This window comes from Giraffa tippelskirchi, chromosome 6 (assembly GCF_054371585.1).
Source record: "Giraffa tippelskirchi isolate mGirTip1 chromosome 6, T2T-mGirTip1v1.2.pri, whole genome shotgun sequence".
In the NCBI taxonomy this organism is placed as follows: Eukaryota; Metazoa; Chordata; class Mammalia; order Artiodactyla; family Giraffidae; genus Giraffa; species Giraffa tippelskirchi.
The window spans coordinates 140997278-141016724 of record NC_137280.1 but is presented as its reverse complement, the minus strand read 5'-3'; the positions used below and the strand labels follow the sequence as shown (position 1 = coordinate 141016724).

At 40.3% G+C, this 19447-nt stretch overlaps 1 protein-coding gene across 1 annotated transcript in view; it reads right to left on the bottom strand.

Annotated features, from left to right (window-relative positions):
* ITK (IL2 inducible T cell kinase) overlaps positions 1-19447 on the bottom strand; it is a 62945-nt gene that overhangs the window by 17010 nt on the left and 26488 nt on the right. Inside the window, exons 5-8 of the mRNA XM_081500457.1 lie at positions 16876-16916; positions 12770-12921; positions 8782-8847; positions 4908-4962 (exon numbers count right to left, since the gene is read on the bottom strand). Coding sequence (XP_081356583.1) covers positions 4908-4962; positions 8782-8847; positions 12770-12921; positions 16876-16916 — 314 coding nt within the window. The remainder of the gene's footprint in view (positions 1-4907; positions 4963-8781; positions 8848-12769; positions 12922-16875; positions 16917-19447) is intronic.

Sequence of the window (19447 nt, the reverse complement as noted above, 5' to 3'; positions counted from 1 at the left end):
TTGTGATGAGAGAGGGGTTTAACTGTTAAGAGTAAACTGATCCGTAGACATCAGACAAGAAAGAAGTAAGGTTTGCAGTCAGCTCTGCCAAGGACAGGAGGCTGGCAGAGCTCTTCCTCCATCGTAGTTGCTCTAGGTGGCATTCAGCACTGGTAACAGGAAACTCTGGTTTGGGGCTGAGGCAGTCCAGGGTGTGGGGAAAAGGAGGCATCCGGCATGTACCTTATCACCTCTTCCTGTAAGGGACTCAGAGGAAGTTACAACCACCAAGAGCAGGGGAGTCTAAAGGGTCTTTGCTCCTATCACTGCCATGCATGGGGCACTGATCTGTGTAGTGTAGCCAGAGTGGGGTGGGGAGTGGGCTTGTTCCTATGGGATATAGTCAAGGTCTCAGGTCATCTTTACTATTTTATCTAGAAAAATAAAGATGCAACAATAGAAAAAACATGCCAAGGATGGGAAATATGCAGATGGGAAAATAGACCTTAACTCATATATTCCCTTATTAACTATGTGTGTGCATGTGTGTGTATGTGTGTGCGTGTATGAAGAAGCGTCCCTGCTCTAGTCCAGACTGGCACTAATTTACTGTTTAAATTTGGCCCAGTTTACTCCCCTGTAGCACAAAGGGGATGGATCAGATATTCTTTAAAAGGAATTCTAGCTCTAACAATTTATAATTCTGTGAATTACAGATGTTTCCAGATTCAATGTATGAGCTTGTTTTCTCAGTTGTAAAATGACTTTTGCAAGGTGGTTGGGAGAATTAAAGTGCATAGAACAGTTCCTGGAGTATAACATCAGAACAAGGACTATTAGGACTAACATCAGCCATTATTATCACATGCCATGGTATGCCATCCGTTAGAAGTATTAATGCCATTGTCTGCTTTCTTCTGAGATATGTTGACTGTGTTAGGAATGTCCTTCTTTCGTTCTGTCCATGTGATTTGAAGGGGACCTTACAGAAGATAATCTTGACACACAGGGTAGGTTATTGTGAAAAATATAGACTGATAACTTATATGTTTGTTATGCTGCATTATAATTTGAGTGTCTCTGACATATAACTACTCTTCATTCTGGAGGTGGTTCATTTCTTCCCTTAAAACAATTCTTCTGTGGACTCAATATTGCATCTTTAACTAATACCATCTTAGAATCATGGAAATATCATAAACAATGTCTTAGAAAAGGCTCCTATCCAAAATTCAGGTCACTCAATATGTGCAACGCTGTAAGGTATCAAGTACCTGCTTGCAAGGAATTCACCCTCTACCTAAATGGGTTACACAGAAGAGAGACTGCTGAGGTCTACGGCTGAGTGTAAAAAGAGCTATTGGAGATGTCATGACATTGCAATGTAAGAGTTCAAAGGTGGGGGGAAAAAACACATTCCACAGTTTGTGATAGGGAAAGCACAAGGAATTTCTTAGAGGAGGTGCTATCTGAAGAACTGATAATACAAAGAGTTGTTTTCTGTGGTTCTGAAATTTGGCTAAGTCCCAGAATCACCTGAGTACCAATTTCCAAGGTTCTGACTGGTGAGGGCTGACATCCTAGAATTTGTATTTTTTAAAAGCTCCAAACAATGCTCATGACTGGCCAACTTCTCCCAAAACATAGTTGTTAATTTCAAAAACATTTGTTAAGCATTTGCTGTATTCTTTCATTCAACAAATATTCAATGAGCAACTACTATGTCATAGATACAGTTCTGGGGTCCTGTGTACAGCAGGAACAAGATAAAAGGTTTGTATTCTAATGGTGAAATATGTTTGGGACAGTATCTTGAGAGATTTAGTTAATAAAAATGAAATAAATTCATTTTTGGTCAATAAAAGTGAACCAATCCATCTTTTAAGGGTCCTATAATTGTTAAAAAAGGAGACACTAAATACACCCCTGAAAAAGTTCTGTTGATATTTTAAACATCATACAATACGGGGACCCACTAAAGTTTGCCTGTATATGACCTAAGGAAGCAAAGAGGATTTGGTGAAGTAGTCTAGAATATTAATAAGGAAGAATGTTTCAACTGCTCTAGCAAGCAGAATGTATTTAAGTGCCTCCAAAGAACTGCTGTAAAATAGAAATCATCTTTTGCTAATCATTACTGTGAGCTTTTTTAGGTGCTCCATGGGCATACTTCATTAACCAGTGTGTGATTAAAAATAACAAAACTGTACTTGTTTAAATTCAGTATAACTCTTATTATAGGTTCTTATTGGTTAATTTAACAGTTTATTATATTATCCAACAACATAGATGCTGAGTAGGCCACATATATATCACAAGGTGACTTGAAAAAATACAGGTTCCCAGAAGCTAACCCTGGAGAGTCTGATTCTGTAGGTCTGGGCTGAGGCTTGGGAATCTTTATTTTTAAAAATTCCTCAGTGATTCTAATGTGTACTCTATTGGGAACCACAGGGAATAATTAAGTGCTGAGTTGGGGTGGAACCAAGGGAAACCAGAGTCTAGTAACGACTCACCTTAATTCCTCCTACTCCATGAAATCTTTCTAATTCCTTCTAGAATCTTCTCAAAATTCTGAGAAAATTCAAAATTCAGTTTATCTTAGATTCTTCTCTCTTTCTTCAGAGTTTTTTTTTGTTTCCCGATGGTGTCTATGAGAGTCCCTCTTGAGGTCAAAGATGCTATCTCAAGTATCTTTATGTGCTTAGTTCTGTGCTCAGCAAAACGGTAAGGTATGTAAGTTTATACTGAGAAATCCTAATAAAGGAAATGGCGCAGACATGTCATAATCATGACAGGTGCTAATTGAGACCGCCAACATCATATAGACTGCCTGTTACACACCCGTCACTGGTAAACACACGAACAACTGAACTTGCCCTCTTTGATGAGAACAAGCTGCCCAAGGGCACCTTGTCCTCTTTGCCTGCTTACTGGCAACTTAATCAAGGGAGAAGAAGTTACTGCTTCAAAATATGACTGTGGGCTCTCCTTTTCCCTTCCCCATTTACTCCTATAGAAATTTTATTTTTGCCTTTGATAGAATGAATTTATTATCATTTTCAAGTTTCCCTTGTGCAAGAGTAAATAGTACATTAATAATCAACTCTATACCTTTAGATTATTCTTTGACGGTATTCATCATCCTTCCACCTTCTCATCACAGCCCTTCATTCTCTACCTGAAATCTTCCCAGATCCCCTTCTCTAAGCTCACCCCTAGTCACTCTCTAAACCAGTAATTGTTGCCTGTTGGGGTGATCAACTGTCCTGGTTTGTCCAAGACTGAGGTTGGTGGTGGAGGTGGTTCTGGGACCATCAGACTCTCAGTTTTAAAACTGGAACTGTTCCAGGCAAACTAGGATACATTGGTCACTCCAGCTTCATTCCATCCAAGAGAGGTTTGAAGTTTAAGATTATTAAAGATATGAAGTACCTTCAAACTATAACTGGAAAATAATATATGGTGAAATGGCAAGAACACAGCTGAAATTTCAGCATAGGGAGACTAATTCCTCCATCAACCCATGCCTACTGTTTCCTGGTCTCACTGGTGAGGCTGTGTTGAGCCTGGGTTATTAACATCATCTGAATTTTTCTCTGAACTACTAATGCCTGTACCCTATCCACTAGAGATTATGATTTAATGAGTCTGGGGTGGGACCTTGTCATTGGTATTTCTAAAATATTTCCCAGGTGATTTTAATGTGCAGACAGGCTTGTGAACCACTGCTCTAAGCAAATAAGCTGGTAAATTGATTTCTCTGTAGAAAGCTTCCTCTCAGTACCTCCATGCATTTGGTTTCTCTGCAAGAGCCCCCAATGTGCAATTTTCAGGGCTACTCTAAGTGTGGTCTGTGGATGGGTGCCAGTTGGCAAACTGTTACTGCTCTACCACCAGACCCAAAAGAAAAAAAACTGAGAATCTTTTTATAGTGACCTAATACTAATAAAAAATTGGACTTGCATTATTTTTTGTGTCTTTGCTTCTTATTTTTCTTTTTTCCCCTATGAATTCATTTTTTATTGAATTTACATAAGTCTGTGACAAGTGGAAATTAAAAACCAACCACAAAATGTAATCCATTACCACAGATACTTTGAGAGGCACAGCTTTAGAGTAACAAATGATCTTCTGATCCAGGAAGAGAGGGGTTCCCTTGCATGCCAGTCAGTTGATGGCAGCTTCCTTGAGTGCTGTTTTGAGAAGGATCTCAAAGCCATGAACTCTGATCAACAGGGTCGGCCACAGGACCAAGACTAGAGGGTGGCAGTATGAGCCTAGGTAGTTGTCATCTCTGATTTAGTCCAAGGCCTCCCTTGAACTCATTGAGAAACCGAGATCCAGAAGGAAGCAGAGATGTCCCCAAAGTCACACACTGAGTTGGAGCCAGAGCGGGGGCCAGGACTTTCCCCACCACATCATGCCTTCTTTCTTCACTTCCCTCTCTCCCTCAATCCTGACACCCCTGGGTGAGATCAGTCCTGGTCCTCATAGTATATGGCTCTGGAGAAGAACAGTTGCTTGAAAAATAAGTTAAAAACAACTGATGTATTTCCTCTAGTTCCACACAGAGCCCAGCCAGGAGGAATCTGAATCACAGCCACTCCTGACCTAACCAGAGAGGCAGGCAGGGAAGACCAGCCCCAAGCTCTCCAGGGCCAGCCATCATGGTGGAAAAGATCACCCACTGAAGTGGTGGCCGTGTTCACATGTTAATACCAAGACCTTTGATCCTCTCCAGGTTTCTTATACTGGTGTATGCCAAGCCTGTAAACCCCCAAAATACTTCTATACTTGTACCAGACATGAGCATCACTTTAATCCAACACATCAACTCATGGCATTAGCACAAACCACAGCCTGGCTGAAAAAAAGTAGCACAATTCATTTTATTTGAAGCCAAAAGATAAGTTAAAGAGACTTACTGTGTCCAAAAGAAGTTTTTCAGCTTTGTCTCGGCTGATACTCTTATTGTACCACCTGAAAGCAGGAAAAAGTCATAAAAAATGAGATTAAAAATTTTTATTATTTACTATGAAAGATAATTAATATCAGAGAATTTTTTGTTCTTTTGTTTCTACCAATACTTTCAAACTCAAAAGCAAAAGCACGAACCATTTCCAGGTAATACAATGTTTAATTGGAAGGGAACAAATGAATCAGAAGCGGTAAAATGTTGATAATTGTTGAAGCTGGGGGGTTTTGAGTACATGGAGGTTCATTATATTTTTCTCTCCACTTTTGTGCATGTTGGAAATTTTCCTTATTAAAACTTTAGAAAACATTTATCTTCTGCTCTATTTTGTAAGTCAGTGGATGGTTATAAGTAGAATGATGCTAGGACAGCTATAAAAGTTGAATATAAATTTGAAAGTGTAGCAAATATCCTTTTAAAATGATTGTAGCGTTTTCTTCTGTAAGATTGGTTTTCAAGATCTTCTGCAAAATAATTATATTTTTCCCAGCTGCAGAAAATCTCCTTTACAAATAACATTGACAGTGTCCCATAAGGCTAGTTTACCTTTGTAAAAAATGCAAATGTAGAAAAACCTTAGGTATTGCTACATTCCTTGTGAAATGAGTGCCAAATTTATTTGTTGAATAAACTAAAAATTTTTAATGGATGTGTTCTGCTAAAAATAAGGTAAACATTCACATATTTTCTACTTTTACAAAGTGAACTGACCTGAGATTGAACTTCAAAGTTAGTTTAAAAGGAAAATGTGTCACAGGGTTCATGTAATAACACAATATTGCTTAATTTTGTGTTTCTGATTTTATCATACAACTGTTTTAATTTCTTAAGATTTCAGGCTAATTTTCTCAGGATAAGTGGCTCACCTCTTCTCTGAAGAAGTTTTAAAATCAAATTTTCTATGAGCAATTTGAATACTAGATTAAATATATAAATGGAAAAAAAAAAGAAAAGAAAGATAACTTCTAGATTTATTGCTACCAAGGAATAGATCTTACCATGAAATAATTCATGTCAGACAGTTTTATGAACCAATGCACTGTGATGAAATGATTTGGACAGTGGGAAAAAGCAAATCTAAGTACACTATGGACTCAATGTCATTTTTATAGTTTGAGTTCATCAACATACATAGCACTGAAAGCTCTTCTTCAAATATCTCAGAGCATCTGAAACTAGTAGCCCAGTTCTGTGCCTGGCTGGCCAGTAATTTGGACATGTGAAACATTGTACTCAAGCAAGCAACAACGCATAACATGTAACAGATAAATGCAATGTGGTATCATTTTTGGAAGTTTCATGACTGATGATGACTCTAAGCTAGAATTATACAGGTTTATAAAAGGACACTAACTGACTTTTTATAAAGTTTCCGTTAAAACAGCCTCAGTACGAACGTTGGGTTCCTGGGTATGCCCTGATTATTCTCTTTTGCATTGGCCGTTAACTAGGCTGAAATCACATCTCTGACTAGTTCAGTTTAGCTCAGTTCAGCTGCTCAGTCATGTCCGACTCTTTGCGACCCCACGGACTGCAGCACGCCAGGCCTCTCTGTCCATCACCAACTCTCGGAGCTTGCTCAAACTCATGTCCAATAGAGTTGGAGTGGACTCCGTCAAAGTTTGCTGGGGGAAAGCTCCAGCCATATCCTGGTGAGAACTTCAGGACTGCAAAAAATAATTAGCTAATGTAGAGCTCATTTATCATTGTCAGGAAGTGTTATCAGCAGGTTATGAGACTTGCCCAAGGTCAGTGAGCTGGTCTGGAGTAGCCAGCATGTGAACCCAGGCAGTGAGGCTCCAGAACCCATGCTCTTATCACCACCATATAGAGCCTGTAAGTATCACGTACCAGAGACTTAAGGAAAAAACATTAAAGGCTCCCTGTCTCTCCCAAGAAAAGCCTAGTTTGCTATGCTGTAGCCCCCCACTTCACATCTTTCAGGAGTTACACCTGCCAGATACAGCTCTTACAATCTGTTAACTCCCAAGGAACATAATCATGGCATTATTTGTCATGTGCATGTTCTCACGTGGTTCTTTCTTTCCTTATCTATGTTTTAATATAAAAATGAAATATGTATAAGTTTGAAGGAGAAATGAAATGGGCCAAAATAATTAATATTCTTTAACTACTCTCACCCCCTGTATCTTTTAAAATAGAGTTCTTCAAACTGCAGTGTGTCCAAACTGGAACATTATTTTAACAGGTACTTCAGTATGTATTTCTAAGAAATAGAATATACCCTTATATAACTGTAGTACAATTACCAAAATCATGAAATTTAACACTGACACAATGCTGTTATCTAATTTTAGACTTTATTCAGATTTCATCGGTTGTCCCAATAATATGCCTTGTATTACTATTTTTTTGGTTTGCCTTTTTATGGTTCAAGATTGACCCAGGATTACTGGTGCATTTAGTTACTACATCTCTTCAGTTTCCTTTAATGTGAACCAATTTCTTAGTCTTTCATGTCTTTCATGATATTAACATTTTTGAAGAGCACAGGGCAGTTATTCTGTAGACTATGCCTCAGTTTGGATTTGTCAGTTATTTCCTCATGACTAATTCAGGTTACGCATGTTTGGGTGGGAATATCACAGAAGTGATCCTGTGTCCTTCTCAGTGTATCATGTCAGGAGATGCACGATGTCTGCTTGCCCTCTTATTGATGTGAACTTGGATTGTTTAGTTAAGATGGGGTCTGCCAGGTATTTCCTCTTTTTAATAAGTGATTTGTAAGAAGAGACTTTGAAACTATGTAAATATCAAACTTTTACCACCTACTTGTAACTTTCATTGATGATTCTTGCCTGAATCAGTTGGTACTTCAAGTTATAAAAAGATGGTTTTTCACTTTAAAATTCCTTCTGCATTCACTATTTGGCATTTTACAGTGAGAAGGAGTTTTTTTCTTCTTGTCCCTTTATTTATTTAGTTATCAAAGTATTTATTTATGATGGATTCTTATTTTATTCAGTGATTGTAGTTCATTACTGTCATTATTTATTTCGATACTCAAATTATCCAGATTTTGTCAGAAGAGGCATTTTTAATCTGACTTCTGTGCTCACTCAATGTGTTCACCTTACTTAACAACAAAAAATTAGGGGGTACTTCTTTAATTTTTTGGTGCATCAAAATGTTCCAATTTCATCTTTGTCCTTTCCTTGCTCTAACTCTGAATCTCCAAGCTATTTCTCCAGGAGGTCCTAGTTGTTTTTAGTGGGAAGTGTTATTTAAAAACCAGAATGAGTGTGCACATTGCTACTCTAGTATTATTGCTTCTGGGCCTTCTAGCAACTGAGCTGGGAAATATATGCACTTGGTAAGTATGTTGTTCTCTACACTTGGATTTTATTAAACATTGAGTAATTCCACTAAAGCTGTTTGTGAACTCTCCTTTTAAATAACAGTCTGAAATAAACAACACAAACGAAGCAGATATTTAATACCTATCTGTTTGTCTGCTATCTTGGTATTGGAAGTATTGTATTAAACCATGTTTTAAATCAGTCTGTATTAGATCCATTGTTCATAGTGTAAGATCAATATTCCTGGAATTCCCAGGAGAAACTTTTCCTTTGACTACAATGTGTGCAGGCATCTGAAAACATTACTTTGGTAAAAGGAGAGATGAGAACACATATCCTTCCCCTTCTCCTATTTAAAGTGACCCCCAGCTGTTTATTTAGGGTTCTGAGTATGGAAGCAAGTCAAGAAGAGAAAATGCCTGGTATTTTAATAATTAACCAGTGATTCACTCCTAATCTAAGAAGACCAATTAGCACAAATTTTTTGGAAGAAAAAAATCTTACTCATAGGTTTCCAGGTTATTTGGAGACTTTTCCACCAGATAACTGCTTGGAACATATCCTTCATGCCTGTTTAAAGGGAAATTAGTGTTTATATTAATATAGAGTTAATTTTTACATCTCCGTTTCATAGATTTAATCAACTAGATGTCATTTAAAGATGAAGAAGCCTTGTTTAGCATTCGGGATAAGACATTTTAAAAAATTACTAAAAATAACAACCTGCTATCTGTTAAAGGCTATATAGATCTTATTACTAAAATTTGAACCATAATAAGTAAGAAATAGTTACTTTACTTTATTAGCTCTGCTTGCTAATCTCTTCATTGTGAAAATTTCCTCTATTGGAAAAAATATCAATGTTCAGTCTTTATTTTCTAATAGGAAACATCTGTGTGTGTGTGTGTGTGTGTGTGTGTGTGTAATAATCAGTATTTTTCCACTTTAGTGCTACATTTTATAGTTAGGAAACCAAAATGATTAAAATATAAAGAATTACTTTCCAACCACAGGTCCCAAAAGATACTGCCAGTCAACCACGTAAACTTTTAATTCAAGGCCTCCCTAATGTTTTTTGTTATTTGTGCTCCTTCAAACATAAATGATAAAACATGAGAAAAACAAAATAAAACTATGCTAGATTTGGGGTTAGGAGTTTCTTTTGAGCAGGAATAAATTGTGTATAAACAAAGACATATGGATCAAGAGACTGGTAAGAACATCAAAATACTTTACACTTGTGTAGGTACTTTTCAAAACACTATCACATTCACTGTCACATTTAATACTACAGGGTGAAAGCAGCGTCTCCTCCACTTTCTGGCTCTGATTCTGTACCTGTAAAATGAAGGACCTAAACTAGATTACACATAAAATCCCTCCAGACTGTGCATTCTGTGAAAAGATGTCTCATAACTCCTTGCTCTTTACTCCATCAAATGTTTGAATTTTTTTCAATCTAGTGATTTATGTTTAATGGGAAATGTGTAATCTATTTCACAGAATTGTTTTGAGGAGTGAAGAAATGAAGAATGGTGATGCCAAATACAGGATATCTTATATCTTATACCCATGGCTAGTCAGTCATGGTATTATGCTTTCTTTGGAGAACTGAACATCCAGCCTCAGAATCCTTCTTAAGCCAGCACTCAAGGTAGTCAATTCCAACTGATAGGAGTCAACTTGTTCTCAGATATACTGTCTTTTAGGTGTTTCTTTTGGATTTCCTTTTAATTATGTCTGTTTTTGCCATACCATATGTTTACAATTATATTATTAGGTCAAATACTATTTTGCTTTCATATAAAATGACAGTTTTAATATCCCAACCAAAACTGGATTATCTACAAAATGATGATAATTCTCTTGTGTGTGGATATAGAATTTACAAAGCCCTTTCACTTTCTTTATCTCAATGATTTTCTCAACACTCTGAGATGGAAAGCTGATATTATCATCTGCGTTTTACAGATAAGGAAATAGATTAACAGAAGTTAAGTGAATTTTCAAAGGCCCTGTATAACAAAAGCAGCTGATATTCAAGTCCAAGTCTTCTGTCTCCACATCTTGTGTACTTTCCGCTGTACCACACTTAAAGCACACTAGGGAAATTCCCATACACCCTGATTGGCCTCTGAAGTGTCTTCTGCGATGCCCTTTGAAGTACAGAGCTGAGCCTTTCCACGGGCCATTGAACAAAGGGTAAACTGTCATTTGGAGAAGTGAAACCTAGGAGAAGAAATTTCCTGGCACATAAGTTGTAGTAAAGAAGTGTCAGTTGGTTGAAGGGATGAATTTCTTAGTAAGTTCCTCTGGTGTTTGTGGAGCCAAGAAGTCTTGAACCTGTTTCTGAAATGAGCCTCCCCATAATAGGCAAAGAGAAGGTGATGTGACTGGTCTTGTTTGTTTCCCCGAGTTAACTAGAGAGGGAGGTTCCAGGTGAGGGGGCTTTTGGGTCTGTTCTCAGCAAGCAAGTGACACTGCCTCTGAGACCACAGTTTTTGATCTAACCTTCCTTTACTTCCCTTGCAGTGGAATTGATAAGGCTACTTAAAGAGAAGGTGCCTTGAAAATGTAAGTTATAATATATGTAAAAAGTAAAGTCTTTACCCTAAAAATGTTTGTGTACCTCGTTTTCTACTCATCAGATTGGCTCCCCTTTTTAAAGTTTAATGATACCCAATGTTGAGCTTCGCTGGCGGTTTAGATGGAAAAAAATCCGCCTGCAATGTGGGAGACCCAGGTTTGATCCCTGGGTCCAGAAGATCCCCTGGAGAAGGCAATGGCTACCTACTCCAGTATTCTTGCCTGGAGAATTCTACGGACAGAGGAGCCTGGTGGGCTACAGTCCATGGGGTCACAAAGAGTTGGACACGATTGAGCGACTAACACTTTCACTTCAGTGTTGGCACTCCAATACCCTGTTGGTGGGGAATGTAAAATTTGGCAAGCTTTTTGAGGGATTTATCTTTTAAAATTAAGATGTCACATAGTCTGACTCATCAGTTCCATAGTTAGTAATGTGAGTTATGTATTTTTTCCCCAAAAAAAATATGTTTTCAAAAGTATATGTATTTCAAAAGATTTCTAAGTTACATGAGCATGGGCAGTGCAAGATCTTCATTGCAGCCGTTTGAAATAAGAAAGAAAGCAACCTGGCAACTAAATGTCCCCCTATAAAATATTGTTTAAATATTTATAATACAAGCATACATTCTAAAACTGTACGTTTACTTAAAAAATAAGGTAGATTTGTATGCACTGATATGAAAATATCTTTAAGATATATCATTAAAAGTTAAAAGCAAGGTGAAGATCAGAATGAATCACCTTAGTGCAAATGAAAAATAGGATGCATTTCTATTTTTATGTATAACTCTTTTGCCTAGGATGCACAAGTAACTTAACAATGAATACTTTAAGAACTGATATGCAGACAAATGGAGGGTGGCTTATTTTTATGTATATTTCTCTCTGTTGTTAGTTTTTGTAATATAAAACATCGACATTGGCTATCCAGATATTGCACTAATGGAGTGTTTTCATTTTCTTTTAAAAAATATGTTAAAATTAATGAGAATCTCATACTTTGAAAATGTTTAAACCCTTAATATATAAAGATGTTAATTGTAGCTTTGTTAATATTTTCAAAATATTAGAAACAGCCTAAGCACCCAAGAAGGAAATTTGTTAAATTATGGTACATTTTTATGTTGGATTTATGCAGTTATTGAAATCATCTTCTGGAGATGATTCTGAAGAATATTCTGGGGCATAGGTAAATATCTCTGATCTTTAAAGGAAAAAATACAGCCTTATAAAGCAGTGTGAATCAGATAACTTTAAACTAACCACCGGTATGAAACTCATATACATCCCAGAGCATTCTGAAGGTCAGTAACAGTAATTTTCTTGTAGTTCAGTTCAGATAAGGGGTCATAAGATTTTTTTTCATTCAAAAGTCCCAGTGAGGGTAAATTGTATTTGTACGACTTTATTTTCTCCATGAATCATGTGGATGGATGGCTAGTTCACAGGCTCTTGGCTTAACTAAATCTTTAGTATTTTTTCTCTGATGCTGCTTAATGTAACCACCAATCTGCACATGCCTTTTGTTTCCACCAACAATAAGACCCTCACAATGGGATCTACACCTTCAGTCTCATTTAAGCACTCAAAAACAATGGTGCTTTGTGGAACAAGTTGCCGTTCTCCCAAACTGTGGATATCAGTGGAAAAACCCAGAAGATTTTTAGATGAGTTTGGAGGTTGGGAGGGCTTGATAAGGTCCAGGGAGTAAGTATGGCGAGTGACTGCCTCCCGGGCTCTTCTGAGAAGGGGAAGACCCTTTTCAGCAACTTCTTCCTTCCTCCTCCTTCTGCCTCTGCTCTCCTCTCCTAACTCAGTGCCATGGTCACTCTGAGAGAGGCAGGACAGTCTTTGTTCCCACCTCCCCTCAAAAGCTGGGACAGCAGCCACCTAGGCGCCTTACCCATTCCTGTCCTGAACCTTCCACCAGTGAATTTCAGAGCTGTCGAGCAGGTAGTACTCCTCATTGCGCTGTAGCATGAGTTCCTGTGGATCGTTCGTTTGGTAGTCATACAGGGCAATGACCACGGTTTCTTCAAGTTCCCGAAGTGACCGCTGGAGGAGGGAGACAACAAAATCAAGCACAGATGTGAGAAAGGGGGTAACCTGTGGAACAAGGTCAGCAAGTCCCTGAGCTGTAACTTGCTCTTGGACCTGTGCCAGGTCAGACCCCAGTTCCTCAAATACACCGGGGGTACTCGCTGAGGCCATTTGCCTTCCTCTAGTTGCTTTCTCATTGTCAGGCTTGTGATATGGAATAGGAGGCAAAGACACCCAATACCTGGAATTCATCGCCTCTCCCATTCCAAGTGGTAAACTCTGACTCTCAGTGAATTCCAGGCAGCCATGCTTGTCACAGAAATCTGCTTGTTTCTCTACTTAAGCCATGTCATAATTCACAGCCTCTCTGCTAGAAGCATCACATTCTTGGCAAAGGTGATGAAGTCAACACTACATCATTTAGTTCATGCTTCCCTACTTTTATTTTTGGGTTTGTCCAGATCCATAGAATCATGGACTGTTGAAGCTGGAATGCCTCTGAGAGATCATTTAGTCCACTCTTTTGTTTAGTATAGGGAAACTGAGGCCCAGATGGGGCAAGGTTAGCAATTGAATTATTCTTATGCTTTCTCTACTATATCCCTATAAATATCTTATGGGATATAGGATCTCTTGTTCCTCTGGTGGGCTCTCTTGCTTGTACCACTGTTTTTCGGTATCTTGCTTAGGATGAGATATTGAAGACTGAAGAGGTCCTCATGTAAGGAGTCACACGTGTTCAGAGTGGGCACACCTGCTACAGGTTAGCAGGCTTTGTGAGATAGCAAATGTGGGAAGAGATTGAGGTCACTGGCTAGAGTGAGATTCAGTGATGGGAAATCAGAAGTTCTCTGAGTGCACTGAAGTATTTGGCGGCATAAAAATATTGGAGATTAAAAAAATAAAATGTCACACTGATACAGTTTGGATTTGAAGCCTAGATTATTTGTGGAGCTTGTGAGATGATATATTGAATACTACAGATGAGAGTTGTTGGGCTTGAGGCTGAGAGCTAATGGAGGAAGGAACTGTGTTCAAGGGCAGGAGGATAAAGGAAAAAATAGTAAGGTATTCATCTCATTATAGATCCAACTGATTGATTAATTATTATTAAGACAAAGATCAGAGCGGGTTTCTCAAACCATGTGAAACCTTTCCATAGGGAGTATTTTGGACATCTGTGGGGGTGTTTTGAACGTCACAAAGGTTGAGGTGGGCTACTAGCATTGAATGGGAAAGGAGCATCCATGCAGCATCCCACAACTTTTGAATGTCCTGTTAGATATTCCAGAGGAGGCCGCTTACAGTAATAATGTGCAATAATACTCTGAGCCTAGATCCTACCTCTACCTTATATGAAGCACTTGGTTTCCTAGGAGGCAGCCACCCTTTACATGGAGGGTGGATTACACTTTGTTTAGTTCAGAATTTGACCAAGAGTCGCTTGCTCTTTTGAAAAGTGTATCACAGATGGTAATACTGTCTTTGAGTCACTGATACTACATTCCTGCAACAGTTGCATTTGAACTGCCAAATTTAACAAGATTCAAATACAGGTGCTTTTTATTATGTTATCCAGTATAGTCATGCCCAATATTTATATATAGAAACATGTATGGATTTGTATAAGTTATTTTATTTTCCTTTTTAAACATTATGGTTAGAACATTTATTGGTTCTTTTAGAAAGTATGTGTTTACATAAGTGGTATTATCTATTTAATTTCTTTTTGTTATAATAAAGGGGGCTTTATAAAATATTTGTCAGAAAAAGGGAGTACTGGGTCTGATAGGATTGAGAGCCATGAGATTATACTGAGAAAATGAAGGGATAGCATTTGGAGAAACTGAGACTCTGGGCTCCAGAAGGGCTGTTTGGGAGCCCAGAAGATGACGTGAGTCACGGAATGGGGGAATAGTCCTGTCTCCTGGCCACTCTGCCGCTGGTCTCAGAATGGCCCTGACTCCTGAGAGCTCCTGACCCCGGCGGGGGAGAGTTCCGCCCAGCTGAGACTGGACCCTCCCAGGTGGGAGTGGCAGGGGTAGTGTGCCTTAACAAGAAAGCCAGGGCGTAGGCAGATGTGTGTCTGGGTGGCCCCTTGGGAAGTCCTTCTGGGTTGACGGGGACAGGCCTCAAAGAAGGGCTGAGTTCTTGTGTACGTGGGGGGACCAAGAGTGAAACATAACCTCATCTGCACCCACAGGCTAGAGAGGGCTGGAGTTCTCAATTACTCTGATCATGGATGGTTTCTATCCTGACCAATAATAGCCACCCTCCACCCTCTGGAGAACTGTCCCCAGTCCATAGACTCTTTCACACTAAGCATCAGGCCTGTTCCTCAGATCACATTAAAAGTATAGCCTCTATAGATGCCAACTCAAGATGCAATCCCTTAGTCTAGAACAGAACATGAAGGTGATGGGAGAAGTGATTTCAAGTAATTCAAGATAAATGTTGCTGTGGATTTAGATGTGTGACTGAAACTGAAACTGTGATTCCAACAGCCCTGTGGTTGGTGTCCTAAAGCTGTTCCTCCAAGAAATCTGAGAAGCCAAGTGGTGGTGTCCAAGGGGCGGTAGATAGGCCCTGTTTTCTGACTTTCACCTTCACTAATAGTGAAAAACCAGACAGGAGCAAGGCAGCCTAAGGTACAGAGGTGTGGGTTTAGGTGGGACTCTTGGAACCACCCACAAGCCAGGGCAGTGGGATTCCAAACCATATTTTCACAGGTGATGGTGAAATGGTCTTTAGAAGATGAATGAAGTGAAATGGAAAAGAGCCCATTTTCTGCGGCATTTTAAATACACTTCTTTCTTGTTGTGTGAGAGAGGGCTGACAACAAATCTAAAAGTCAACCCAGTTTTGAGTGATGTAGAACTTCTCTTATGGGAAAGCTGCCAGTGTTTGAAATGTCACCATATTGGCTGGAAAAAAAAGCAGGGCTCATCCTTCAGGAAGAAGCATGAGGGAGCAGAATCAGTATGTTCTGGAATAAAGACCAGTTACTCAAATGTGGATATTGGCATTGGTATTACCATAAAGTGAGGGCTAAGATTGCTTTTTCTCCTGTTTTTTGGTTTGTTTTGTTTTGTCTTTTAGACTAAATAGCTTCCTGAGAATTGACTTGATATCACTTAAGTCTTGCAAGTCAGTATATTAGACCAGTGTTTCTCAAACTCCAGCATGCCTTAGAATCATCTTGAGGTTTATTAAAATGCAGATCACTGGTCCCTTTCCCTAAAGTTTTGCATGTCAGAGGTCTGATGGGGTGGTGAGGTTGGGCTGAGGGGGAAGGAGTTCTGAGACTTTGCATTTCTAACTAGCTCCCCGGTGATGCTGATGCTGATGCTGTTGGTCCAGGGACCACACTTTTGGGAACAACCACTTGAGTTAAAGACCACCACACCAGGAAACCTCTAGCCTACTAGCTTGGATACTAAGTTACCGAATGGCCTTGGGATAACCTCTTGTGGGACTTGCTTTCCCAAGCTTTCACATGAGAATAAAACTATAACCCTCTGAAGTGGCCAGAACAGATAGTGAGTTTTGAAATAACTAGTAAAAGTGTGGACCTGCTTTGAAGAATTTGAAGTGTTCTCAGGTGTACGCTTCCAAAATGCTTGTCTGTCAAAGGGTGGAGTAAATACACCATTTTATGTGGCTGTGAGCTGTTATTAGGCCCCAACCTAGTCAAGGTACTTGGATGCACAGTATGATACCGAGAAGTGTTTGCTGAGTGAAGGCGGCAGAGTGAAGATTTTGGCAGCTGAATGGTCCTTTTACCCGGACCCACCCAGGAGACAAGCTGGGCCCAAGAAACCCACAGTGTTGAGTTCAGCTGCATCACAACGAGGTCAGGGTTGAGAAACCTGAGCAGATGGGAAACCCAAGCAGGACGACGCCAGAGCAGCAGCTTGAGGTGCCCTGGGCCCCCGCCTCCCCGCGCCCAGACCTTGTGCTTTCACTCACTCTGTTGTCTTCAGGAGTAGGAGGAAGAGGCTTCTTTGAAGCTGAAACAAGAAAAACAGAAAAAGAAAATGAGCATGAAACCGAATGTGCCCAGCTGGAGATGAGCGGCTTTCAGAGAAAAGGGGCCCCAAAGAGAACAGCAGGAGGAAAGGATGAGACACAGGGTCTGAGTTTTATCTCTTTCAGCCTGCATGTTCCTCATCTCATTTTCCAGGAGACACCAGAGACTTCCAGAAGCCCCTCTTCCCGTACCCCAGGAAAAGCCTAGTGCAGAGGGGTTCCCCAGGTCTCAGTGTATGTCCTTTCCCAGAGGCATGGAGCCTCCACAAAGGCACGTCCACCTGCTGAACCAGGACTTGGAACTGGTGACTCAGGGGGACCATGACTCACTGGCCTCCTGATGCCCCTGTGGGCTTGGAGACAGGGTGGATGAGGTGAGAGGTCGTCGTGCTGCTTTTGAGAGGGCTGTTATCTTAAGGCTCTGAGTATTTGTTCTTTCCGACTCCTCCAGACAACACCCCAACACCTCTCTCCATTTATGTCTTTGTGTCTCCATGTCTCCCTGTCTTCCTCTGCAGTCTCTTCCTTCTTTCCTCCTCTCTCCTTTCTTCTTTCTTTCCCTTTCCCTGTCTGTTTCCTTTTATCTCTTCATCTGTGTCTCTCAGGATTTCTCCTTTAAGGCAGAAGTCCCCAGCATTTTTGGCACTAGAGATTCGTTTCATGGAAGACAATTTTTCCGCGAACCTAGGGAGTTGGGTGGGGGAAGGGATGGCTTCCGGATGATTCAAGTGCATTATATTAATTGTGCACTGTATTTCTATTGTTATTACATCAGCTCCACCTCAGATCATCAGGCATTAGATCTCAGAGGTTAGGAACCCCTGGTTTAAGGCACTAAAAAGGCCCAGTGTGGAATCAATGGACTGAACTGTGTGTCTGTGTGGTTCAAGGAGGCAGTGCCTAGCCTTCTGCTTGGTTCAAAGACTTCTTGAACAATTAGAGATAAGCAGGGGGTGGGTGGCATCAACAGGTGGTGAGCACCGTATCTCTGCAGGGGGTTGACTTGGAACTGGGCAGCCGTGTCTGGGATGTGGTGAGAAGAGATTCATACATTGACACTGGAGCCCAGACCCTGTGCTGACACCTTAATCAAGGGCTGCTGCTGCTGCTAAATCGCTTCAGTCACGTCCGACTCTGTGCGACCCCATAGATGGCAGCCCACCAGGCTCCCCCATCCCTGGGATTCTCCAGGCAAGAACACTGGAGTGGGTTGCCATTTCCTTCTCCAATGCATGAAAGTGAAAAGTGAAACTGAAGTTGATCAGTTGTGTCCGACCCTTAGCGACCCCATGGACTGCAGCCTACCAGACTCCTCTGTCCATGGGATTTTCCAGGCAAGAGTACTGGAGTGGGTTGCCATTGTCTTCTCCATAATCAAGGGCAGGATGGGGTATTAGATGTGCAATTAACTTAGAAAAAGGAAACATACATACATAATGGGAAACATGGTTCCATTACAGCACTCAACTTGGTGCCAAGAACCAGTTACCTTAACCCCAACTCCAACACATACAAGCTGGGTGGTCTTGAATGCTTTCCAGCCCTGAGTATTCTGTGCCTGATCTCTTCTTCCTCTGGTCTTGCTCTTACCTTTCTTCCTTCCCTTCTGTGTGAAGTTTGTATGTGGTGAAACTTGTACGTGGGGTTAGTTCTGGCTGCATAAGTGGGTGCTACTGTTGAGTATTTGCTAAGTCACTTCAGTCATGTCCTACTCTGTTGCAACCCCATGGACTATAGCCTGCCAGGCTCCTCCATCCATCAGATTCACCAGGCAAGAGTACTGGAGTGGGTTGCTGTTGCCTTCTCCAGGGGATTTTCCTGACTCAGCAATCAAACCTGCATCTCCTGTATCTCTTTCATTGCAGGCAGATTCTTTACCCACTGAGCCACCTGGGAAGCCTGTGGGTTGATATAACAGAACCCATTTTAAATTCAGTGACCTCTGTTACTTCCCAGGCAGACACACACATACTATCTCAGCTTCAGATTCCTCTTCTTTCCACAAAAACAATGACTAGCAGACACAGTTACCATTTACAGAGAGCCCACTAAGTGCCAGCAGCTGTGCTAAGAGCTTTCCCCAACCCCACTGAATCTCCCAACAACCTCAGAAAGTAACTACTTATTATCATCATTCCCATTTTACAGATGAGAAAACTGGCCAAGAGACTCAGAAATTTAAGTAACAAATATGAAATCACAGAGCAAGGATACTGAAGGGCTGGAACTCACACCAGGTGTTTTTTTGTTTTTTCTTTTTTATTCCAAAGCCCTGTCCTCTTAGACCCTCATTGTATGTGTGCCCAACACTGGGAATTCTATACGCCTTGCTTCTTGAAAACTGCTCTCAAGTCTATCAAAACTATGGTGCATGAGGTTACTTAAACCAAACCAGAAGAAGGGAGAATAAGAATAGACTCAGATGAGGAGATGGCAGTAGGTCCTGCAAAAGCAGGACCATCAGCAGAGTGACTGTGCAGTGGTTAGACCCTGGCTTCATTTGGGGAGGAGC